Source organism: Podarcis cretensis, assembly GCF_951804945.1.
Source record: "Podarcis cretensis genome assembly, chromosome: Z".
Lineage (NCBI taxonomy): Eukaryota > Metazoa > Chordata > Lepidosauria > Squamata > Lacertidae > Podarcis > Podarcis cretensis.
The window spans coordinates 20,562,892-20,589,082 of NC_137184.1; the positions used below are offsets into that span (position 1 = coordinate 20,562,892).

General features: G+C 44.7%; 1 protein-coding gene and 1 long non-coding RNA gene across 3 annotated transcripts in view; one reads left to right on the top strand and one right to left on the bottom strand.

Annotated features, from left to right (window-relative positions):
• The window catches only part of LOC307207790 (uncharacterized protein), a 29,085-nt gene extending 21,146 nt beyond the window's left edge, over nucleotides 1–7,939 (top strand). The window contains exons 5-6 of the mRNA XM_079961851.1: nucleotides 1,394–1,907; nucleotides 2,642–7,939. Of these exons, the coding sequence (XP_079817977.1) occupies nucleotides 1,394–1,907; nucleotides 2,642–3,475 (1,348 nt within the window). The 3' untranslated portion in view covers nucleotides 3,476–7,939. The remainder of the gene's footprint in view (nucleotides 1–1,393; nucleotides 1,908–2,641) is intronic.
• Nucleotides 7,940–15,058: 7,119 nt separating this feature from the next.
• Nucleotides 15,059–19,968, bottom strand: LOC307207548. 2 transcript variants are annotated; one of them, XR_013834705.1, is made up of 5 exons: nucleotides 19,389–19,968; nucleotides 19,052–19,279; nucleotides 18,407–18,576; nucleotides 16,631–16,859; nucleotides 15,059–15,834 (listed from the first exon to the last, which is right to left on the bottom strand). It is a non-coding gene; the product is annotated as an uncharacterized lncRNA (long non-coding RNA). The 2 variants fall into 2 exon arrangements; XR_013834706.1 differs by having other exon boundaries at nucleotides 18,407–19,279.
• Nucleotides 19,969–26,191: the final 6,223 nt, after the last annotated feature.

A 26,191-nucleotide genomic window follows, 5' to 3' on the forward strand; every position in this document is an offset into this window, starting at 1 on the left:
TCTCTTGTGGCAGAGCGTTCCACCAGATTGGAGCCGCGGCCGAGAAAGCCCTGGCTCTAGTTGAGGCCAGCCTAACCTCCCTGTGGCCTGGGATCTTCAGGATGTTGAACAAATAAGAAACATTTATTTTACAGAATGAAGTGGATAAAACAAAGGATAGCTTTGTATGGTTTTATGATTTTTCGATTTCAACTTATGCCAATAAAGGTTGGTAGAAACTAGAAACAAAGGATAATGGTCATTCAGGAAACAGCAAACCTATTAACAATTATACTAAATCTAATGGATGTTTCAGGCTTCTAATCAAGCACAGATTCTGTTAAAACTTCAGATGCTTATGTTCAGTTATTACACTTCAGGTAGATGTTACAGGTTCCTAGACTAGATGGTAAATGCTCTGCTTATTTCATGTTATTTCACTTCAGTTCTTAACTCAGTGGTTGCATAGGTGTTGCCGCTTAATACTTTGGTTCTTCAACAAGAAGGTGCTTTCTGTCAGTTACCCAGCCATTTGCCCATCCCACTCCTGAGCTACTCCAAATGGTACAGCAGCTCAGGGGATCACCATGCCCCTTTTAAACTGTTTTGGGAGTCTTCTCTTTTTAGATCTCTCTACTCCTGACCCAAGTACACTGTATCCACACAGCTTCTACTTCTCCTGGCTCAAACTCGGCCTTCCCAGTTAACTTCTGGCCTGATACTCTCACAGGACACACTACACACTGCCCTTCACGCCGAGCTCAGAGACTCCTTTCTCTAGCTTTAGATATTTTCCTCAGAGTGGATGTTTCTACTCAGGACAAACTCTCTCTCCCCTAGACCAACACCCTTTCTTCCTCTCAAACTAAACGCTGTTATCTGAAAACTCCCTCAGAAACGGCTCCTTTTATTTTCCCTCCCAAAGTGCTGGCTCCACCCTCCACCCCACCCCAGCCAACTGTCTTGGTAGCCAATCAGAGAGAGGCTCCAGCACTCTGGTGGAATTCTGAGGAACTGCATCACCAGACTCTGGTCTGGCTCTGCTGTCCGTCACAAGGGAAGCAAGAGAACCTCTTGGGAGTGTATTGCTGGGAGCCTCTCCATCGTAGATTCTGGTTGCAAATATGTGTAAATAAACCATATATCATAAAGACACCACCGTCTCCACTGTGCCTTGTTATTATTTATTATATTTATACCCTACCCATCTTGCATGGGTTTTCCCAGCCACTCTGGGTGGCTTCCAACACATATAAAAATAAAATAAAACACATATAAAAATAAAAACACCAAACATTACCCTGGGTAAGGGCCTGGAACCTCTGGAATCTTGCACTGCTGAAGACTGGGGTGGCTTGTAGCAGTATTCAAAACTGTAATTTCGTTGACTAAGCCCCTTTCTGAATCTTCCCAGGTTGTTGCAAGAAGCCAGTTGGACCACCATCAGACAGATGGAGGTCTCCACCGGAAAGGTCATTCTGAATGTTGGAGGCATGCGCTATGAAACGTACCTTAGCACCCTGCAGGCTTTCCCAGGGACCAAACTGTGGAGCCTCACAGAGCCCCAGGCCAACACAAAACATGACCATGACCCTAGCACCCAGGAGTTCTTCTTTGATCGGAGTGGCCGGCTGTTTGGGCAGGTGTTGAACTACTACAGCACAAAGCAACTCCATTGCCCTGCAGGTGTCTGTGAATCTGCCTTTGAGGAAGAGCTGGATTTCTGGGGGCTCACAGGCACCCAGCTGGCCCCCTGTTGCTGGAGAGGGCCCCAAGAGGAGGTGCACGACATTGGGATTGTCAACGAGCAAGACAACAACCAGGGTCTCCTGATCCAGGAAGAAAGAAGGAGTGGCTGTCAGTATGCCCGGTGGCAGGCCAAATTGTGGGATCTCTTTGAAAAGCCCCATTCCTCTAAACGTGCAATGGTAAGGAATGTGCTTGATAAGTCCCAGGCTTGGCTCTGTGACTTGCCAGGGGAAGGTGGAGAGAGGGGCTAAGGGGACTGGTCAAGTATTGGGAATGTAAAACCCAACTCTGCAAATTAACTTGGTGCTGTATATACCAAACTTCCTCTAAGGCAGCAATTCCTCCCACCACCACCTGGACTCCACAAACTCCGTAAACTCTAGCACCTGCCACCCTATAACAAGCATTATTCAGAATAGCATTATATAGTAAATTGTGCAGAATACGTTACACTACCAGATACCTCTGAGAAACTTGCTATCAGGATCTGAGCACAAGTGCCCTCCCCAGAAACTAGTACTGTATTCAGAATCTGATACGTGAATGTAAGAAAAGTTAACAAACGCGTGAGAGCAGGTGGCACCTTTGTTATATGTCTTCCCGTGCCTAGCAAAACCTTTCCTCTTTAACCAGACATTTGGCCTCTGAATATCTGTGGCCTCTTAGGTGGGATGTTCCATTGCATTACTTTAATGTATTCTTTTAACGTTTTTGTTTTTTTAAAATGCATCTATGTAGGTTTTAATTAGTTAGTTAGTTAGTTAGTTAGTGAGTTGCCTTTGGCAACAAAAAGTTACCAATAAATTTAATAAATACAGTGCGTGCATATATATAATATTTAGTTATAGTTAGTTATATACATATAAACCAATGGGCCGTGTTTCCTATGTTCACCCTTCCTTTATCTTTGCAGGGTTTGGCAGTTGTTTCTCTGCTGTTCACCATCGCCATCATCATCATCCTCTGTGAGGAGTCCAAGGGGTTCATAAAAAACATCACCCCAGACCAGACTATAGAGAGCCACCACCACCATTACTACCATCACTTCTTTCCCTCTGCCTATTCCTACGAAGTGGCCCCCTACCTCCTCCACCTTGAGCTTTTCTTCATCCTCTGCTTCACGGCTGAGTTCTTCGTACGGATCATGTGCTGCCCAGATTTGAAGAAATTCCTGAAGAACCCTCTGAACATCGCTGATCTCCTCTCCCTGTTCCCAGTTTACATTGAGCTGTCCTTGGCCAGACCTTCACAGGAGCCACACCCTCAGGAGTCACATCCTCTGGTCCAGTGGCTGGGTCTGTGCCGCATTATTTACATCATCAAACTCCTGAAGGTATTGAGGCTAGTGGAGACACCTCTGATGCTGAGGGTGCTGCCTTGCATGTTCAAATCCATCCTGAGAGAGATACTCATCTTCTTGTTGATTTTTGCTTCTGAAGTCCTTTTCTTTGGCACCCTCTGCTTTTATGGGGAGCAGCTGAGTAGCAACTTTAAAATATGGTTTCGTGACATTGGCGAGGCCTTCTGGTGGGCAGTCATCACTCTGACCACTGTAGGGTATGGAGACTTTGTCCCTATCAGTGTCACTGGCCAAGTGATAGCAGCTTGCACTGCACTTTGTGGTGTACTGACCATTGTTGTCCCAGTCCCAATCTTTCTGTTCAGTTTCAAGGGCTGTTATGATGCTGCTGTGATCAAGGAGAGGAGGAAGAGGAAAGCAATGGAAGCAGTGACGCTGTTGTCCTGAGGACTCCTGAGCATCACATCCCCAGTTTTCTGTAGGAAGAGAAAAAAAGGCTTCCAAATAGCTCCCTGGCACATCGCAGAAGCTTTTCAAGAAAGCATTTTATTGAAGTAAAAAAAATAAATCAATTCAACAAAAATAATAGAAGTACAAAAAAGCAGCACAGTATATTCATGAGACTTAATTTTAGGTTGGTGGGGTATTTAAGACCACCACCAGTTTCATGTTGCCCTGAGGAGAGGCAGTCCTGTGTGTCTGTATTTTTTGTACATAAGATAAAATCCCACCCAACAGCCCATGATTTTTCTGGGTCCTCAAAGCTTTTGGCAACACGTGATTTATCAGTTTTTGCAGCTAGTGATAAATTCCACATATTTTTATACCAAAGTGAAAGTCTCAAGCCTTGCAACTTTTTCCATTTGGAGGCAATTGAGGTTCTGGCAGCCGCCAGCATCCATGTCAAAAGCCCACAAGAGCTGGATTTTTTCTGCTGATCATCCCATAGTTGTAGGTTGTATGCTGCTTAGAGATTTTAAAATATTAAGCAACTTAGAAATACTTACAAATAAGCAAATTTATTATTGATCTTTTAATTTTTATACCACTTAACATATGAAAAAATATCTCTACGTGGCGTACAAAAACCAAAAGAGCAACAGACAACTTAAACAAAATATTACAAAAATACACAGTTACATATAAAAATGCTAATTAACTAATACAAAGTTACTACTATATATAAAAATCATATATAAATCCATATCAATTTATTTTCCTTCTGACACACGCCTGATATTTGGAATTTGGTTAAGATTAAAATATAAAGCAATGTACTTTTTTTAAAGCTTCATTTTTTCAGGAAAAGGTAATTATATGATTTATCTCAATATGTTTTGTAGGACTTAAAAGTTACATCAAAATGGCATTTGATCAAGCTTAGAAATTTTTACATTAATTGGCAATTAATTTCAGAACATGAAAGAGGTGCTTAACCTATGTAATGAAATAGAACGTATTTACATGGTTAGGTGTGTTTCAAAACTTTATAAAAAGGTAAGCTGCTGTTACCGGAATTTTGAGTTTTCTTGTGGAAAATTCACCACTTTGCCTGCTTATAGAGCTCTGGTAAGGCAAAATTGTGTATTTATACATTTTGCTCATTCTCTATGTTTTTGTATCAACTCCACGATTAATCTTACATTCTGCAACAGGATTAAGATTTTGCTAGTAAAGAAAAATACTTTTAAACTGTCTGGTCTCAGAATGAAATATATCTGTTTCTCTAATTATTTTTATGTGGACACAGGTGTGACCATTTGCACTCAGTTTCCTGTGAGATCCAGAGCTTGCTAACCACACAGGTGTATTTAGGCCCTGATTTAGGGTCTGATCTGCCAATCTGGGCATAGAACATGTGATCTGTACTGTGGGCAGGTTCCCACATGCATCCAGTGGCATCTGTTTTGTACAGTCAGATGCCAGTCTCCTGGCATATGTGTCCGTTCCCTGATTACTGTAACACTCTGCATCTGTGTATGGACCATGACAGATATTCTTAACACTCATATGCTGATAGAACTCTCATATTGCCACACAAGATGGCATTACTGCCATCCGTTCACAATATCCGTCTGCCGACGATCAGAGCTCCTAGTATCAATCCCTGCTCTGCATAGAGCAAACATGTATTAGAGAGGAATGTGGTTGCGTGATCCTGCTCACCTTCCCATGTGCTTAACTCTAAATGTGACTGCACCCTGAAAATAAACTGCATGTAAAACAGTAAAGCGGAGAGTAGTTCTGAGATGCTCTGCATTCGTGAAGCTGTCAGGAGCAGTCATGACTCAAACTGGGAAGCTTTGCGATTGTGTGTGGCTGCCCTCATGTGATGATGTGCAGCATTGCAAGTTGCAGCATCCACCTAGTCCAGTACAGTACTCGAATGTTTCGTTCCATGGACCACTTGAAAACTGCTGAAGTCTTGGTGGACCACTTAATTATTTTTCTGCCTCTTGCAGGAGTTGCAATGTGCTGTGCTAGATGCTGTAAGATTTGTGCTTGTATTTTTATTGTTTCTTTTATTTCTTATGTGGTACTTTATTGTATTACAACTGGCATTGTGCAGTTCAGATTGTAACAGAGTAGCATACAATATCAGATGTCCTTGAGTTATTGTATTAGGAGAGAGGGAGGAAAGCTCTTCTGCCATCTACTTTCTCAATGCCAGGTATAATTTCATGTCCGATACAAAATTCCTCTGTATGAACTGAGATTGCTCATCCAGACTTCATTTTGTGTCATGTTACTAGGCACAGGTCCACACTTTAAAGCTCTGTCCAAGCGCCTCTCTTTCCCTGGCGCCTATTACCCCATGAAAACCCACTCTTTACCACCTGAAACAATTTTGTGGAAAATTCAGATTGCAGTTTCTTCCAATTCCGTGTTAAAGAGCAGGTTTTCCTGGGGAAAGCGATGGGGAGGGGAGAAGAAGAAGCACTCAGACATGGACCAGGAAAGTGCAGACCTGTTCATATAAAGCAAAAGGCAAAAGGTAAATGTAGGTGAATCCCTAGCATGATGAATGCTTGCTTCTGTTCATGGACACATGACATCATAACAGCATCAGATTTAGGACTGCCTGGGCGTTTCCCCTGCATTGGGTGCCAAGCTGAAGGGGTGCAAAATAGTACACTCTGTTCTAAAATGAATTATTGTGAAAATAAGAAATATTTAGGGGACAGCACCAAATTTTGTGCTCACTCAGGGTGCCATATTACTAAAATCCACCTCTAGAAATAAGCAGGCAAACTCCTTGTCCCAGAAGATGGGGGGGGGGGAGGTGTGTCAGGGACCTTCGGACCTTTGCCCAGAGCACCCAAGGAGGTCAGAGGCAACTTGAGAGAATTTGCACCCCTTCCATTTTTCCATGCACAAGCCCCATACTCTGGAGCCAGTACTGAGCAAAGCATCCTTGCAAGTGGGTTGTGTGCGCATGTCCGTGTGTGCGTGTTTGCTAGGGGCAAAGCAGCAGCAGGTTATGTGTTAGCTCAAGAAGAAAACCTAATCATTCTAAACACAAAAAACACTAAGCACTATATTAACAACTTTTTAAAACACTTGTAGTCTAAACTTCTCATTTGTTTTTTACAATATTAAAATATTAGCAAATATTAATGAGTGTTATAGCATTCTACTACAGAGTGATATAACAATATAACACTAATTTTATTAAAAAGAAATTTTCTGCTCACCATTTTAGCAACATTTTAGAGTTTTTTCTCATTAAATGCTTATGATACTCACTTCTGATGCAAAACAAAAATCAAATACTTTTTGTCTTATGCTATGGGTTGCAATTAGCAATGACATTTAAATAATGAATAAGCACTAAGTGCTGAATACATAATTGATATTTTAAAAAATTGGAAAGATGATACCATGGCCCTCTTTCAACAGTGGAAAGAAAATATGACTACTTTTGCAAAATACAAACTGACCACTTTCAGTTGTAGATTGTGTATGGACAAAAATAATGATATTTGGAATGCATTTATAAAAAGCATAATAACTTGTTAATAATTTTATACTCATTAGAATAACCAACTACTTATATACCTATATTTTGTTTTGTACCACAGTCTCAAGCACTTTTTCACTTTGTTTCTCTATTGTAAATTTTCAATAAAATATATTTTTTTATTTAAAAAAGTTCACGGCCACTCTTGTGAATTAGATCTTGCACTTAGCCACCCACTGCAAATTTTCTCCTGGCCATTTGTGTACAGTGGTACCTCTGGTTACGTACTTAATTCATTCCGGAGGTCCGTTCTTAACCTGAAACTGTTCTTAACCTGAAGTACCACTTTAGCTAATGGGGCCTCCCGCTGCTGCTGTGCAATTTCTGTTCTCATCCTGAAACAAAGTTCTTAACCTGAGGTACTATTTCTGGGTTAGCAAAGTCTGTAACCTGAAGCGTATGTAACCCGAGGTACTACTGTAGAGTAGACAGAACATAGCACAAAATGTACACAGAAAAGCAGCGATTCCCCCAAAAATGTGGCAAGTCATTTGCAATGGGGCTGGACATTACAACAGATGGGCAATGTTTTATTAGTGCTAAGAATAGGAGTGCCCCCACCCCACCACTACCACCTCTGTCCGCACCTTGCCTTGCCTTCTGAAAGCAGCATCCTTCTGTTTGAATCCCCCACCCCACTTGTTCAATAAATATTGTTACATGGCTGCTCTTCCTCAGCAGAGATCACACACCAACCGCGCAAGAAAAACTCCAGCATTTTAAAACATGTAAACCAACCACATCTGGTTCACAGCCATTTCTCTTCTTCTTCTTCCAAGTTCTGATGAATATCACATTGCAAATGCTAGAAAGAGGTCAGCAAACTTTTTCAGCAGGGGGCCAGTCCACTGTCCCTCAGACGATGTGGTGGGCTGGAATATTATTTTGAAGGGGGAAAATGAACGAATTCCTATGCCCCACAAATAACCCAGAGATGCGTTTTAAGTAAAAATACACATTCTACTCATGTAAAAACATGCTGATTCCCGGACCATCCGAGGGCTGGATTGAGAAGGTGATTGCGCTCGATCCGGCCCCCAGGCCTTAGTTTGGCTGCCCATGTGCTAGAGGGAGGCTCTCAGTTAGTGAAAAGACTGCATCCTGCCATTAGCTCCCACAGGTGAATCTGTCTGCTGCTAGCACCTGTCTGTCTTGGAAGACGTTGGAGGAGTGCACATTTGGGGGGCGGGGTTTCTGTGGCTGTAGAGACCAGTGTGGGAGAGACATGTTTTGTTACAGCTGGGGCTGCATGCCTTTGTGTGCGTGGGAATCCACCCCCACCCCCATGTGAATGCCATGGGGCATTTTGAACTGCAGGTGGTGATAGCATATTGTAAATGTAAAATGCTACCCACACATTTATCAGAGAGGGAGATTTCAACATAGCCTTCCTGCTATCATGCTAGTTGACATAACTGTGCAGGGAGATTTATATATCTCACATAGAGGAGCAAATATGTGAATACAGTGGTATCTTGGGTTACAGATGCTTCAGGTTACAGACGCTTCAGGTTACAGACTCTGCTAACCCAGAAGTAGTATCTCGGGTTAATAACTTTGCTTCAGAATGAGAACAGAAATTGCGTGGTGGTGGCGCAGTGGCAGTGGGAGGTCCCATTAGCTAAAGTGGTACCTCGGGTTAAGAACAGTTTCAGGTTAAGAACAGACCTCCGGAACGAATTAAGTTCTTAACCCGAGGTACCACTGTATCATCATTTGAAATGGTACTGCTCCATAGGAACATAGGAAGCTGCCTACTGAGTCAGACTGCTAGTCCATCTAGTTTAGTATTGTTTACACTGACTGGCAGCAGGGGTCTCATTACTTCGTATCTTAAATTTTACCGATTGCTTTCAATCCTTTGGTCACCTTTGTTTATACTCATGATTCTTGAGTTGTCACAAGTCACTATGTAGCCAGGTATTGGTAATAGCGGTTGATTTTCTTATAAATTAGTTAACGTACAGATATGCCAGGCGAAGGCTTGTGCATGTTTGTTGAGTTATATATAAACATTTCATGCTAAAGATTTTCTCCACCCTTATGCTTTCATAAAAATGCATTAAAAAAAATTTCATGCAATATTCTTTGCTGAATTTTATTGTGTTATTATCTTCCTTAGTGGGTGGGCCCCCAAAAAAGTTTTGGGACCGCTCGGCTACACATACTTTCCAAACACTTGAAGCAAGTAATGGTTTCACATCTGGAGGCAAGAGAGGAAATCTCCTCGGTCCCCAGGGCCGTCCTAATCATAGGAGCCAGGGTTGCGGGGCACCCAGACTCTGGGCTCTCAGGGGCGCCAGGCTGAGAGTCTGGGGCCCAAGAGTTGGAGTCTGGGGAAGAGCCTGCCGGCCGGTTGGAATGCTGCTGTGGGCTCTTCTGCTGCGGGCAACTCTGTGCCACAAGTTCGGGGGCGAGCGAGCCAGTGAGGCACTAAGGCAGCCAGCCAGCTCTGCCCTCCTGTGTGCCAGGGATTGGCATAGGGCCGTGGAGAGGCCCGCCCAATGCACGCTGCTTACACCACGAGGTGCCCGGCTTCGCTCAGTCGCTGATGGTGACGCCCTGGACTGGTCTGTTGTGCTGGGCTCCTTATGTTTCCTGTTTTCTTTTCCTGAGGAGAGTTTAAAAAAAAAAGGTCGACAACTCTGGGCAACCGGGGGGGGGGGGGCACAGTGCAGATCTTTGCACCCCAGCGCAGCATACGCTTAAGACGGTCCTGTCTGTCCCCTCCCCTGCCATCCTCCCTCCAAGATTTCTCTTTCAGGTCCAGCTACTCCTCTAGCTGCCAAAATTTTCCTGCGGCTGCAGCCCATGTTCCTATAGGGAAAGTAAAAGAAGCTTTTCCTGTTTGCAAAATCACTGCTCCCCCCCCCCCATGGCCGCGATTTGCTGAACTCCACTGCCATATAGGGTCGAAAACCCCCACAATCCAACTTGAGGGGCGGGCTGGAAGGGGTGGCCCTTGCCTTAGGAGGCCCAAAAATGATGTCACACTAGACTTTAGGCTACAACAACAGGAAACTGTTTACACTGACAAATGTGGGAGGGGGAATTGCTGCCCTGTGGCCCTGCCCTCACTCCCTCCTCGCTTCCTTAGTATATCTGCTTCCTCTGATTAAACTATACTACAAGGGGGCCTATGAAAAGAAGGAAAGGGGGATGGGAGGCAGCTGCACCATTGATTAGAGTCTCCAGCACCCACCTCCACACATTTGCATACTGGCTGGTCCTCCTGAGGAAACAAAGCTGGAGGGTGGTAAGGAAGTCTAGTAACCCACAGAATTGGTGGCAATATTAGCATTACAATGCAAATGAGCTTTATAAGAATAATAATAATAATTTTTTATTTATACCCCGCCCTTCCTGGTTCAGAAAACCAGGCTCAGGGCAGCTAACAACAAATTTACAACACTTAATTGATGCAACAAAAAACAGCATAAAATACAGTATAAAACATTAATAACAATAAATTTAGAAATCAAAAATCAATTTAGGGGTGAAATCCATCCAATAAACATTAGATGATCAAGAGGGCTAGCTAGCTAAGTTAGTCCTATTTGGGCCAGCGAGGAGACCAGGGGAGAATTAGCTGTGGGATTCCAGAGCGGGTAATATTCATAAAAAGGGGAGGGGGAGGGAAGCAAGGGGAACAAAAGATCAGGCCAGGTTCAAATTGAAAGCCGGGCGGAATAGCTCTATCTTACAGGCCCTGCAGAAGGAAGTTAAATCCTGCAGGGCCCTGGTCTCATGGGACAGAGCATTCCACCAAGTTGGAGCCATCACTGAGAAGGCCCTGGCCCTGGTGGAGGATAATCTGACTTCCTTAGGGCCCAGGACCTCTAAACTATGATTATTCATGGACCTTAAGGTCTTCTGCGGGGCATACCAGGAGAGGCGGTCCTGTAAATATGAGGGCCCTAAGCCACAAAGGGCTTTAAAGGCTAAAACCAGCACCTTAAACTTGACCAGATACTCCACCGGGAGCCAGTGCAACTGGTAAAGCACTGGGTGAATATGCTCCCATGGCAGGGACGCCTTGAGGAGCCTCGCTGCAGCATTCTGCACCCGCTGGAGTTTCTGGGACAGTTTCAAGGGCAGCCCTGCACAGAGCGAATTACAGTAGTCAAGCCTAGAGGTGACTGTTGCATGGATCACTGTGGCTAGATTGGGGCGGGAAAGGTAAGGGACCAACTGCTTGATGCGGCGAAGGTGGAAAAATGTTGCCTTGGCTGTTGCTGTAACCTGCGCCTCCATGGAAAGGGAGGCATCAAGGATTACACTCAACCTCTTAACGGAAGGCACTGGCACTAATTGGGGCCCCACAAGAGAAAGGAGTTGGTCCCTCATCCCTATACCATCCCAACCCAGCCAGAGGACCTCTGTCTTTGAAGGATTTAGTTTCAATCGGCTCCCACGAAACCATCCAGCCACAGCTTCCAAGCATCTAGTCAGTGTGTCCGGGGTCGAATCGGTGTGGTCATCCATCAGCAGATAGAGCTGAGTGTCATCAGCATATTGGAGACAGCCCAGCCCAAAGCTCCAGACAATCTGGTCAAGGGGGCGCATTAAGATGTTAAAAAGCATTGGGGAGATGATTGCTCCCCGCGGCACTCCACACACCAAGGAGTGGCGCGACAACATCTCCCCCCCCCCCCAAGTGCCACCCTCTGTCCCTGACCAGAGACAAAGGAGCACAGCCATTTTTAGGCTATGCCCTGTATCCCCACGTTGGCGAGGCAGTGGTCCAGAAGATCATGATCGACCATGTCAAAGGCTGCTGACAAATCTAAGAGAATCAGCAGTCTAGACCTGCCTTGATCCAGTTGTCTACGGAGATCATCTGTTAGGGTGACCAGAGCCATCTCGGTCCCGAAACCAGGATGGAACCTGGACTGAAATGGATCTAAAGCCGATGTTTCCTCCAGAAACCTACCAAGCTGTTCAGCAACCGCTCTCTCAATTACCTTACCGAGATACGGAAGATTTGAAACTGGGTGGTAAGTGGATAGATCTAAAGGATCTAGTGAAGTTTTCTTTAAGAGCGGACACACCACTGCTTCACTCCCCTGGGAATGTCCCTGTGCCAAGGGACAAATTGATAATTTCAACCAGGGGGATCCACGTGACATCTGGGCACGCCATAATCAGCCAAGACAGGCACGGATCGAGGAGGCAAGTGGTAGGCCTACCAGCTCAGAGGAATCTTTCCACATCAGCAGAAAGTATCCGATTGAAATGGTCCAACACTGGACCTAAAGACAGTCGAGGGGCCTCCAGTTCTGTTACTGTATCTAAATTGGCAGGGAGGTCACAGCGGAGCAACAGGACTTTCTCCGCAAAAAAGCTCGCGAATGCCTCACAGCTGTGGGTCGAATTTGTGCTTAAATTTGGTTGTCCTCCTAAGGATGTTATTGACCTAATTATTCTAAAAAGTTGTGCCGGGCGAGAGCTAGCGGATGCAATGTAAGCTGCGAAGTAAGATTTCTTAGCAGCTTCCATAGCCATCTCATAGGCTTTCATAAGCGTCCTATATGTTCTTGGAGCTCTGTCACAAGTCCGTCGCCATACTCACTGTAGCCATCTGAGATCCCGATTCATTTTCTGGAGCTCCTTGGGGTTGCAGAGGGTGCTTAGGCGCAATCTCATTGATGGCCGCCAAGAACTGGTTATTCCAGTCCTCGACAAGGTCATCTAATGAGTCGCCAGGGAGAGCAGGGTCCCGCAAGATAACCTCCGTGGGCGAGCCCAAATAGGCTTTGAGATGAAACTGAGGTAGATGAGGTGACTCTTGGGATCCCTCCCAACTCTGCAGTTCTGTGATTATTCTAGGAGGGCAACTTGATGCAAAGCAGAAAATCCCACCCTGACTCTTCCTCTGCTGCCCTCAGAGGCTGGATCTACCACCTGAGACAACTGCCTCACTGCACCTCATGGGTAGCTCCAGCCCTGGAAACAGTAGCCGCAGTTCTGAGGTGGCAGTGGGGCAAATGAAATGAAATATTAAATGCAGCCTGAAATCTTACCAGGAGGGTGCAGAAGAATATCAAACAATGGACAGCAACTGCACAGAGGACTAGAATCTGCACTCTAAAAACATGCTTACAAGCATTCTAAAAACAAGTGAAAAAGCACTCCCCCCAAAATACATATCAAAAATCATTCTGTCACACAGTAACTTCGGGGTTGCCAGGAAAAACATCTTCCAACATTCATCTTTCACTGGGTGGCCCCTTTGAAAGCTCTAATATTTTGAGAGAGGATCCTGATGTTGGGTTTGGCACCTTAATCCACCCTTGAATCAGAAATGCTGAGGTGAAAAGAGGCAGCCCTTTTCAGGGAGGGAGGATTGAGCCAGGGCATATTTATTGCTCCTCCTTTTCCTCCTCTGCTGCCCCAGGCTCCAATTCACGACTATCCTTACTGCTTGCTTTCCCTTCAGGGGGAAGGCTCAGCCCCCCCCCCCCACTGCTGCACAGGGTCCAGCCTTATGTCCAAGATTCCTTCACACTCATAGTGACCCTTCAGGGCTCTCTTTCACTACTTTGTTAAACAAGATCCAGAGAGCCCAGCATGGCCTGGCTTTCTTGGGATCCCAAGAGGCTAAATGACCCCAAGAGAGTAAATCAAAGGTCTAGGGCATGGGTAGGCAAACTAAGGCCCAGGGGTTGGATCTGGCCCAATCGCCTTCTCAATCCGGCCCGCAGACGGTCCGGGAATCAGCATGTTTTTACATGAGTAAAATGTGTCCTTCTATTTAAAATGCATCTCTGGGTTATTTGTGGGGTCTGACTGGTATTTTTACATGAGTAGAATGTGTGCTTTTATTTAAAATGCATCTCTGGGTTATTTGTAGGGCATAGGAATTCGTTCTTTTTTCTTTTTCTTTTTCAAAATATAATCCGGCCCCCCACAAGGCCTGGGGGACAGTGGACCGGCCCCCCTTGGTCTAGGGAATAAAGGGACAGTCTGTGCAGCCCTTGTTCCAGCCATGCAAATGAAGCAGAGCAGCCCAATGAGCCTGGCAGGGTGTGCAGAATTGTTCTAGCAATGCCGACAGCGCTGCCAGGTGATGCTTTCTGCAGGAAATTATGTCAGGGTGATCAGGCATGGGTGTTAGTGCAGCGTACACATACCAGTGTGTAAATGATTCGGTTTGTGCAAACGTAGCTGAGGTTAGGTGGGTAAGAACCACAGCTGTTTTCAAAGCCAATAAGAAAGAGCCAGCAGGGCCTACTGGTCTGAGTGTCGAGCTAGGAACTGGTAGAGACTATATTTTGAATCCCCACTCACTGCCTGCACTCCATGTCTGGATCCAACACGCACAGACAAGAAACAGCCGCCAGTCATCCAGGGGTGGATGTGGGAAGCACTACAGATGGCTGAGAAGACACCTAGAGAAGTTACTGCTAAGAGAAGCAACCCATTATCTTTTTTCATATATCATTTTTATATATTTTTAATTATTTAATTACTTTATTTTTATTTTTATTAAAAGTATTCCAAAACATTTAATGTCATATACAAAAAAACAACATAAATTTCTTTTTGCCTTCCCACCTCTACTTTCCTGCTGTTTGTTTTTTACTTCTTTTTATTAGCTTTTACAATACATGTGTTCTTATTACATCAACTTCACTATCATGAATTATTTCAGTTATCCATTGCTTATATTTCAGCCTGTTATTGATGGCAGTGCTTCGGCCACCAAGCATTGCTAGAATATTATTATTATTATTATTATTATCATTATCATTATCATCATCATCATCATTATATATTTATGTATAATCCATTTTCCCCCCTGACTGGACTCTAGGCAACTCACAGATAAAAAACAAGAAGCACTAAAAACATAGGAAAAACAACCATTAAGAAACAATTAAACATAGATAGAATTAAAACTATACTTATATAAACTCACTTTAAAACGTACATATAATTACAATAAAACAGCAAGAGACCAGCCCTTTATTCTAAAGCAGTCAATTCACCAAAGCCGGTTTGAAGGACAGCAAGGAGGGAGCCAACCTGGCTTCCCTAGCAAGGGAGTTCCAAAGTCTGGGAGCAGCCACTAAGAAGCTCCTCTAACACAGCCCCACCAAGCATGTCTGTGAGGGAGGTGGAACTGAGAAAAGGTCCTCCCCAAAGAGCTCAAACCCCAGACAGGTTCATAGGAGGGAATGAACGTCTGGCTTTCAGACAGCTTGCATCTGAGCCATGTAGACTGAAGTCTAAAAGAACCCTGTTGGCTCATTCCATAGGCCAATGTGGTCCATCATTCTATTCTCAGTGGCCAACCAGATGCCTATGAGTAACCTGCAAGCAGGACCCAGTTGCAACAGCCCTCTTCCCAATTGCAAACTCCTGAGGGCAGCCAATTCCTGCCGAAAACAAGGCTTGCAATTGGTACTAATCACCAATCAGCTGATCCATGCCAACTGCAAAGCCTGCTAGGATCTGCTGTACTATTACCCAACTCTGTTCTCTAGATCACTTATGTGCTCAGATGCCTGATTGTCCACTGGGCACTTTGCAGGGTGGGCCTGGAAGGGGCAGCCTGAAGGGTTTGACATACCTGTGTGGTTGCAATGATTCCCTCGAGTAACTTACATATTCCTTAGTCTTCAGGAGGTCGGAAAGATCTCATAGCACTTTAATTTAGACTTGCTTCTTCCTACCTTTCTTTCCCACGACAACAGCAGTCAGTTGATGCTTCAGTTGGTCCTCACTGAATCCTTTGGGTGCACTGCCAGCGGTATGTTACACTGTAGAACATGTTGAGATGCTGAGTGTAGAAAGGAATAGTGGGGGGCTTTTAGGTTTTGTGTAAGCAACAGCTTCTCTTCTCTGTAAGAAAGGTTTGAAATGTCACATGGCCTTTGCTGTTTTTATTATTTTAAGGGTATTATAACATACTGTTAATTTGTCTATTAGCAGTATTTATTACCTTCTCCTCATTGCATAGAACAGAGAAAACAACCAAAAACAGAAACATAGGTAAAGTTAAAGGTACCCCTGCCCGTACGGGCCAGTCGTGTCCGACTCTAGAGTTGTGTGCCCATCTCACTTAAGAGGCCGGGGGCCCGCGCTGTCCGCAGACACTTCCGGGTCACGTGGCCAGCGTGACAAGCTGCATCTGGCGAGCCAGCGCAGCACACGGAAACACCGTTTACCTTCCCGCTAGTAAGCGGTCCCTATTTATCTACTTGCATCCGGGGGTGCTTTCGAACTGCTAGGTTGGCAGGCGCTGGGACCGAGCAATGGGAGTGCACCCCGCCGCGGGGATTTGAACCGCCGACCTGATGATCGGCAAGTCCTAGGCACTGAGGTTTTACCCACAGCGCCACCCGCATCCCTTTTAAAAACAGAAACATAAAGCAGTATAAATAAAGAAAAATGGCAGAATCTTGGTAACCACAAATTAATAATTCTGTCCTAGGACAAGCAAGCAAAACTACAAGGAGGGCGGGGAGTAAATTCCCAGTTGAATTTTGGCAGACGTTGAACTTCAGTAGAACCGAAACAGGGCCGCTTGTGACAAATACAGGTCAGAAGGGAAATGGCTGCCTTTTCACACCCACCATTGTGAGCCTTCAGGTATCAGGAAGTCCCTGTCTGGCATCCCCAGGAGCTTCAGTTAGTTGCCTCCCCTTCTTCAAAGAGTCCAAGCAGCCAACCAGAGAAATGAACCAGTAGGCTTTTGAAAGCACTTGATGATGGTGGGAAATCCACACAGCATTAGCTTAGAGGAAGATCTTCCCCTTCTTCCAAGCTAATGACAGAGATGTTGTCTTCATCAAAGTCAATTCCCTGTCCGTGAGAAAAGAGAGCAAAGAAACAGGAAGGTTGGAGAGTGGGGAATGGATCAGGCCCCCAGGCAGGGATGGATGAATCTCTCACTCTCACTTTCTATCAGTTCCACATTTTTCCGGTTCTCCACATTTCCACTTTAATTTGGGAATTTCTTTTTTCTTTTACGTGCTAATGAAAATTCACCCACATTTCAGAGTGCGTTTCTCCTAAGATATCCATTTTGTGTGCTATTAAGCCTAAGCTTCACGTTTTTGAAAGCAGGTATCTTGTGATATCTAATATGCTAATATGGACATGGGGCAGGGTGGAGTGGAGAACCTCTTTGCAAAATGGGGACATAGGAGCATCTCAAAGCACATTTCTGTTTGTGTGACCACCCCCCACAAACATCATAACTACATCCCAGAAAAGGTGGTCTACAACAGAAATTTGAATGTTGTTGTTTTTCCTGTCTGCCAGGTTATCTGATAATGCCTTATCTGATTGCCTTTCCTGGTAGTCTGTCACCCTTTGAAATGGAGATTACTAAATTCCTGTAACAAGGAAGGTGTTTTTTCCACCTCCTCCCTCCTTGCAGAGAAACATTTGGTCAGCTTGGGAGTCAAAATGGTTTCAGGACTGTATTCCTGTGCTGCTCCAGACATGTGGTTTGCTTGGTACATTTATGAACATTTATTATATATATAAGACCGTAAAATTTATTATTACAGTATTAATCTGGGAAGCACAGATGAGGTAGATCTGCATTAAAATGGAAACAAAGTGAAGGTCTCCTCAGAGAACCGATCCATTCATTCACAGCATTTCTACCCAAAGCTCCCAAAGTGGCTTCGTGAAATCAAAAACAAAGACACTCCCTAATTGCAGACTTACATTCTAATAAAACAAACCAACAAACAGAAATACAGCACACAATGAAAATGGGCAAGGAGAGTGAAGGAAAAGCAAACTCAAAAACCAGGCCCCAGTGTCTAGAAGTGCAGTTGGTAGCCTGATGAAATGGCTGCCACCAGATGACAGTTGGGGGAGAGGAGGCCTGATGGAGCTTAGTGTATGGTAGAGCTCCGCCAGGCCTCCTGTCTCCCCCTTGTCTGCACTTGGGAGAAGCCTTCCCATCAGACTGACTCCAAAAGAGAAGTGGGCAGAAGGGCTCCCTGCATCAGCACTGCGGAAAGACCAGCTCCACCCAGCACTTCCTACCCCTCTTCTGGGCCAGCTGCTCATGCAATCTTTTCTTCCTCTGTTTTTCTCTTTCCCTTTCTAACGATAGTAAACTTAAGTTAATATTCATTATTTAGAAATTTAAGTTAACCCTCTCCTGGTTTCACATATATATACAGCATAAAGAATGTTCTGTTTAAAATAATATTCAACCAACTACAATGTAAAGACCAAGATTTCCTTTACAGCATTCGTTCTTCCCTTTCATAAACTTGCCCAAAGCTCAACACTTTCTTTGACGTCTGATAGCTCTTTGCCAAACTTGGTGATACCACTATTCAATATTCTAGTTGAGTCTACTTGAAATGCCAACGTTTCCTTACCTCCAGGAGTCTTTCAGATGCCATATTCTAATCCAAGGAAGCAAGGGTCACTAAAGCAAACCTCTGCAAAGGTCTATACGCTGAGGATGCAAGAACCTCAGTTCAAACAGTCGCAGGCTCTGCTGCTGGGCAACAGCCCTTGGTGACGTGGAATGCACCATGCCAAGATTCTAGGAGAGTCAGCGTGGCATAGTGGTTAGAACAAATTTAATTCCATGCACTTCAAAGGTGGTATATATTCTTTTAAATGTATGGTAGTAATAGTAGTAGCAATAATAAGCTGCTTTTTTAAAAAAAATATTTTCTGGCTTTTCAGACAGATGTTGTCTCCTAAAGCAGCTGACACTGGTTTTAAAAAAGGTGAGACAAGTCCTGTCCTCAGGTTTGGAAACTAAAAAAAACACAAGACACCCAAATGGAAGGGATGTGGAGGAACAAGGCAGAGGAAGAACACAAGTCACAAGGCCTTGCCAACCTTCCCTCACCCAAAGCTATGTTTGGAGAGAACTGCAGCAACTGAACCAGTAGCTCTTCACCCCCAACTTCAAGGGGACTGTGGGGCTCAAGCCCCCCCCCCGATTCCCCAGAGGGGCTTATCTGGGACCCACAGGGAGCAGGAACTGGCAAGCAAACAGACAGGCTCACCTGTGTCATGGCCATCCATTGGCTTTATGTGGACTCCCATACTCCAAGGCGGAGATTCTTATCTCCTACACTTACAGCACTTTACCTCCACTGCTGTGCCGCTGAACTGCTTGATGAACTCTCGCAGCAAGTGGGAGATGTCCAAGGGGCTAAAGGTGCTCTGAACAGCAAGGTCACTGGCTATAAAGTACATAGCCTTAAAGAGCTGCTCCGCAGGAAGGAAGCCACCTGAAACAAAAGAGGAAGGTAGGAGGTGCCCACAGGGCAGGACTGGGGAGCAGAATGCCCAGGTGCCTTTTCTGCAGAATTCAGAACATGTGGGTTGACACCAACTTACTCTGTGAAGAGCAATTGTTGATGAACAATGTAGGAACCGGTGCTCCAGCTGCATTTAAGACACACTGAGTTCTTATTATCAGTGTTCAGCCCCAGCATCTCTGCAAAGGAAAGGCTAAGAGTTAGTTAAGGTTCTACCACAATGGAAGAGATAGGAACAGCACTTCTAGACATTGGGGCCTGGTTTTAGAGTTTCCTTTTCCTTCGCCCTCCTTGCCTCCTTTTCATTGTGTGCTGTATTTCTGCTTGTTGGTTTGTTTATTAGAAAGTCTGCTACTCTCGAATATTGTTTCTTTGAACCTCATGTAGGGTGGATAAAACTCAGCTCCAATTTTATGAAATATCCTATTATCCTGGAGACTATTAAAGCACCTATAAAAATTTGGATAAATATAAATAAAATTCTGAAGAAGTATCTGAAGAAGTGTGCATGCACATGAAAGCTCATACTAATAACAAACTTAGTTGGTCTCTAAGGTGCTACTGGAAGGAATTTTTTTATTTTGTTTTGACTACGGCAGACCAACACGGCTACCTACCTGTAATTATAAATAAAAATAATAAGGATGACCCCTATCAGCATGAGAAATTAATACGGGCCAACCCAAAATTAAAAATTGGAAATCAAGTAATAATTTGGCAAAACTGGATGAAAAAGGTATTTTGACATTAAATCAATTAATTAATTTATGAAAATTATAAATTTGTGGAATATAAGACTTTGCAAGTAAAGTACAGATTAACCAGTGAAACACAATGGCAATACATCCAATTGAAACATATGTTGGAAAGGCTGTTCAGCCCTGACACTATAGCAGCATCGGAAACACCCATGCTGCTACAAAATTTAATCTCTGCAACAAAAGCAAAAAACTCTACACTTGCACTCTGTAAAACCCTACTCAACAGGAAGAAATAAGATTTAGAATATGATAGACAAAAATGGAGTGAAGAGTTAGGGGTACACATAACAAATGATATATGGGAGTCAAGTATAAAATCAACAGAAATAGCCTCTATGGATCTAAGACTAAGACTTATTCAACAGAAAATAATATTCAGAGTCCACTGGACTCCAGCAAAACTATACCAGAAGAAAATAACAAGTGCAGACAACTGTTGGAGATGTGGGAGTAAAAATGCGAACTTAGTACAGATGTTGATTAAGATCATTTTGGTGCAAGGCAAGGATATTTATAGCAAGAGTAATAAAAAGAAATTGTTATTTAGGGGAACTGAATTTAATTCTAAATTATATTCCAGAAACGTGGGAGATTTCAAGGGGTCAAAATATATATATATGGATGTACTGTGCTATATTAGAAGCAAAAAAACTTGTTTTGATGAATTGGAAGAGCCGCAAAAATATTCCATTGAGCACATGGATTGATAATATGGACAGATTAGCTACATACGAACCAATTGCATGTCGACGCAAAATAAGAATGGATGAATATGAAGAAATCTGGAACAAGTATTTAAGCGATAAGGTGGATAGTGGTGGGAAGTAGGGGGATGAGAGAGAGGCGGGAAAATACTGTTAAAAAAGGTGTAGTTGTTGGTATATCAGTGTATTCAAATCTGAATTGTCAAATTGTGTTATTATTGTTTATAGTTTTTGTTGTATGTGTCTCTTGTGGTTGATGTATGTATCGAAAAACGATGAAACAATTTTTTTAAAAAAGTCTGCAAGTAGACAGTGTCTTGTTTTTGATTTCACTTGCCAGTGTTTCCCAACTGTCAGTGTTTATACTACATTTTTTTAGATTTGCCTTGAGAGAGTCTTTAAACCATTATATAGGGTTTTTTTTCAGCTGGTGGGTGGTGCTGTGGTCTAAACCACAGAGCCTAGGGCTTGCCGATCGGAAGACCTGCGATTTGAATCCCTGCGAAGGGGTGAGCTCCCGTTGCTCGGTCTCAGCTCCTGCCAACCTAGCAATTCGAAAGCACATCAAAGCACAAGTAGATAAATAGGTACCGCTCCAGCGGGAATGTAAAAGGCATTTCCGTGTGCTGCTCTGCTTTCGCCAGAAGCGGTTTACTCATGCTGGCCCCATGACCTGGAAAAACTGTCTGCGGACAAACGTTGGCTCCCTCAGCCAGTAAAACAAGATGAGTGCCGCAACCCCAGAGTCGTTTGCAACTGGACTTAACTGTCAGGTCCTCTATCTTTTTTGGGGGGGGGGCTTTCAGATGCTGTATTCTAATCCAAGTGTTATAAGAATTTGATGGTCCCAAATATAAAATAAACGTTCATAAATGTACAAGGCAAAAACATTTATAAGTATATAAACCACACGTCTGAAATAGTACAGGAGAACAATCCTGAAGTCATTTTGACTCTCCCAAACTATTTTGACTCTCCCAAATTGACCTCAAATATTTCTTTGCAAGGAGGAAGGAAATGGGGAAACTTCTCCATTGTCTTTTACTTACCTGTCTTAAGGGCATATCTGTGTATGAATCGGGTTAGCCTGTGACCTGGATTCAGGAACTAAAAGTATTTACCAACACAAAAGAGTGGCCAGGTAAAGCAAATCAGTGTCTGTTAACAGATGTCTTGGCAAACAGGATTTCTGCTGTAAACCACCTCCTGTGATGTATTTCTGCTGTAGACCCGCCTCCTTCTGTGATGTATGTATGATGTTTTGGGGGGTGGTCTTGAGCAACAGTGTGGGCAATTTCAAAAGTCTATATAAGGGCTTGCACACCATTGTTCGGGGTTCCTCCTCTCTCCTGTGTGTGGTGAGTGAGGACCCTGCTGCAACAGTTTAATAAAGATCAGGCTTACTAGCTGCTTTGCATCTCAATATTCTTTGGTTGGCCTCTATTATTTTGTCCAACCAATAGGGGACTCTTGGATACCCCATAAGGGAAAAGGAGCAGGTTTTTTCATATAACACAAGGAAGCAAGGGTCAATAAAGCAAACCTCTGCAAAGGTCTACACGCTAAGGATGCAAAAACCTCAGTTCAAACGGTCGCAGGCTCTGTTGCTGGACAACAGCCCTTGGTGATGTGAAATGCACCATGCCAAGATTCTAGGAGGGTCAACGTGGCATAGTGGTTAGAACAAATTTAGTTCCATGCACTTCAAAAGTGCTATATACAGTATTCTTTTAAATGTACAGTAGTAATAATAGTAACAATAATAGGTTTTTTAAAAAACAAACTTACCGTATTTTTTGCACCATAACACTCACTTTTTTCCTCCTAGAAGGTAAGGGGAAATGTCTGTGCGTGTTATGGAGCGAATGCCTACGGGTGCCAGGGGGATCTGCTGCAGTTGTGAGCAGAGGATCCATGGTTCCCGTTCCTTCCCTCCTCCGTGGCTCGCTTTGAAACAGCAAAGCGGGAGAAGAGCCACTGAGTGGGGAGGAGAGAGGAACAGAGAGCCTGCTTGCTTTAAAGGAGCAAAGCGGGAGAGGAAAGGAGCCGCTTACACTGTCCGGTTGGCTCCTTTAAAGCAAGCAGGCTCTCTGTGCCTCTCTCCTCCCCACTCAGCTCGCTAAATAGCATTATTAGCAGCATCCTTCTCCACACACCCCACGCATGCTCCTTGTCCCTTGAGTGCTTTTCATTCCCTCCCCACTTAAAACGTGGTTACAAAGCACAGATCCACATGGATCCTCAGGATTTTTGCACTGGGTCACCCCAAATTCACCATCAGATCACATAGCATGTCCATGGCTACATCTTGCACCAAAAAAATCAGACACCCACTGTTGCCTGGGGTCGCAGTGGTGCAAAAACGTGGTTACAAAGCATGGATCCACATGGATCCTCAGGATTTTTGCACTGGGCTACTCCAAACTCACTGTCAGGTCACATGTCTGTGGCCACAGCATGAACCACAAAAATCATACATCCACTGTTTCGTTTAGAATATTTTTTTTCTTGTTTTCCTCCTCTAAAAACTACGTGCGTGTTATGGTCTGGTGCGTGTTATAGAGTGAAAAATACGGTATTTTCCGGCTTTTCAGACAGATGTTGTCTCCTAAAGCAGTTGAGTTGACACTGATTTTTTAAAAAGGCGAGACAAATCCTGTCCTCAGGTTTGGAAACTAAAAAAATACAAGACACCCAAATGGAAGGGATGTGGAGGAACCAAGCGCAGAGGAAGAACACAAGTCACAAGGCCCAAGGAAAGGCTTAAGATATCCGCAAGTAAGTCAGAACCTGCTAGGGTCAAGCTGACCTTCCCTCACCCATAGCTGTATTTTGGATAGAACTGCAGCAACTGAACCAGTAGCTTTTCACCCCCAACTTCAAGGGGGCTGTGGGGCTCAAGTTCCCCTCAGATTCCCCAGGGGGGCTTATCTGGGGCCCACAGGGAGCAGAAACAGCAAACAGACAGGCTCACTTGAGGGGCTTAGTTCCCACACTATTATATTACAGGTTCCGGGATTGTGTGTTTATTGAGACTTTATATCCTGCCTCAGGGACGCAGGTGGCGCTGTGGGTTAAAGCCTCAACGCCTAGGACTTGCTGATCGAAAGGTTGGCGGTTCGAATCCCTGCGGCGGGGTGCGCTCCCGCTGCTCGGTCCCAGCGCCTGCCAACCTAGCAGTTCGAAAGCACCCCCGGGTGCAAGTAGATAAATAGGGACCGCTTACCAGCGGGAAGGTAAACGGCGTTTCCGTGTGCGGCTCTGGCTCGCCAGAGCAGCGATGTCACGCTGGCCACGTGACCCGGAAGTGTCTCCGGACAGCGCTGGCCCCTGGCCTCTTAAGTGAGATGGGCGCACAACCCCAGAGTCTGTCAAGACTGGCCCGTACGGGCAGGGGTACCTTTACCTTTACCTTTTATCCTGCCTCAAAGGGCCTGTTGCCCTCACAAGGTGACTCCCTCCTGAACCCTGACACCACCCACTTTCCCTGGAGCAACAGGCAGCAAGGCTTCTGCATTGCCCCACAGACCCCAGAGGTCTGAAGAAGACTGAACCGGAGAGTCAAGATCCTCCCTAGTAGTAAATACAACCTTCTGTGGTGAATCCTCCAGGATAAAAAAGAGCCCCCTCACCTCCACCAGAAGTTGAGCCCGCCCTGTCCTTTAATGCTGGCTGATTGACACTCCAGGCCAGCCAATAGTGGAGCAGCAGCCTTGAGAAAGGGAAGAAGTTCAGCAAGGAGTCAATTTAGCACTGTAGCCAGGCATTCTGGGGAAGGGGGGTATTATTATTTTTGATCCACCACCTTTTTATCATTAGTGTTTTGTCCCAGAAGCAGCAGCTCTGGTGTGTGTGAATACAATTGACCCCTGATTAGGTGTCCTTTGTTAATCCTGCCAACTCCTGACTAGAAAAGCTAACCATTAAACTGAAACTGACACAGGGACAAATAGAAGAGGACGCCTTCACCCCAGTATGGCTCTCCTCCGTTGCTTACCCAATAAGATAAGAATCCCCCAACAGCATACGAATCAATATGGCTGACCTGATCCAACAATTCCACCCCCCTCACAAATGCAAACAAACCCCACAGTAGCCAACTAAAGACAACCAACTAGGCCCTGCACCCCCACACCTCTCACTACCAAGGTAATGTAATAAGTGAATAGAAAGAACCTACCCAGTTGACATGGACAAGCGTACACTATATAAAATAATATAAGTTTCACCACACCACCCTTCCTCTCCCCACTCTTTTCTTCCCCGACCTTACACTGTACTCAACACTGTCTCACATCAAATGTAACCGATCTGTAGAAAAGGGTTTACAACCTGAAGAGACAATGCACGTATTTTTGTAAACCAAGAAAATATTTTGAGAAAAATTATTTAAAAGCTTCCATAATAATAATTGTTATGTATTGGGTTTAACACATTTTATGTTACAAGGCGAGTTCTAACCAGTCGTATAAGCCTTGGGAGATGAACATTCTAATGGCAAATAAGCGCATGTACTTTCAACTGTCAACGGCCAACGGCCAATTCTTTGCTCGGGTTCATTATTGTATTGTCCAGTCAGTTTGGTTCTTGTGTTCCTATGAGTGAGCTGTTGTCACTGACAAATGTTGAATAAACTTAGTTGAGGAACTTATACTGCCTTGGGCTTCTGACTTTTTCCGAATATTTAACATTGGCAATGAAGGTGGGATTGATTATCTCCCGCTGGCTGCCAGAGGCCCAAGACTGCACCGCAGCACCGCCGCCTGCCGCCTCGCAGTAAGTGCGACCTCACCGCCATGCTGGACTCAGCAAATAGTCCTGGAAACACATCTTCGCAACCACCCACAATTGCACAAGCGACTGCCCCAGGTCTGAGGATCGCTAACAGTCATAGTTGGCTGCCACCAGACTTCGATATGAGCCATCCTGCAGAATAGCCGCAGTGGCTCCACCGAATAAGGAGCTACGTCCGACTACAAGGCTTCACTAGGGAGGCAGACAAGGCAGATGTGCTACTGATGGTGCTGAGAAGTTCCACCATCACTCTACTGGAAGGTCTGATGGCACCCAGGGACATGGAGGCATGCACTTTCAATGAGCTGACAAAGGCTATGACAAGACACCTCGTGCCTCAGCCAACTAAGAACCACCGCCGCTATGACTTTGCACACAGAGAGCAACAAGCGCAAGAGTCAGCGAGTGAATACATCACAGTGCTCTGGGCGTTTGTGATGTATTGCCAATTCACTGACATCGAGGAACGACTTGTTGAAAGGTTCATCAGTGGCATGTGAGACAGCCGTCTCTGCCACAAGCTGCTGGCAAAAGATGACATCACGATGATGGAAGTATGAATATGGCCACGGCCTTTGAGAGGCGGCCCACAGCCCCCGTACCAAAAGAAGAACTCGCCGCAT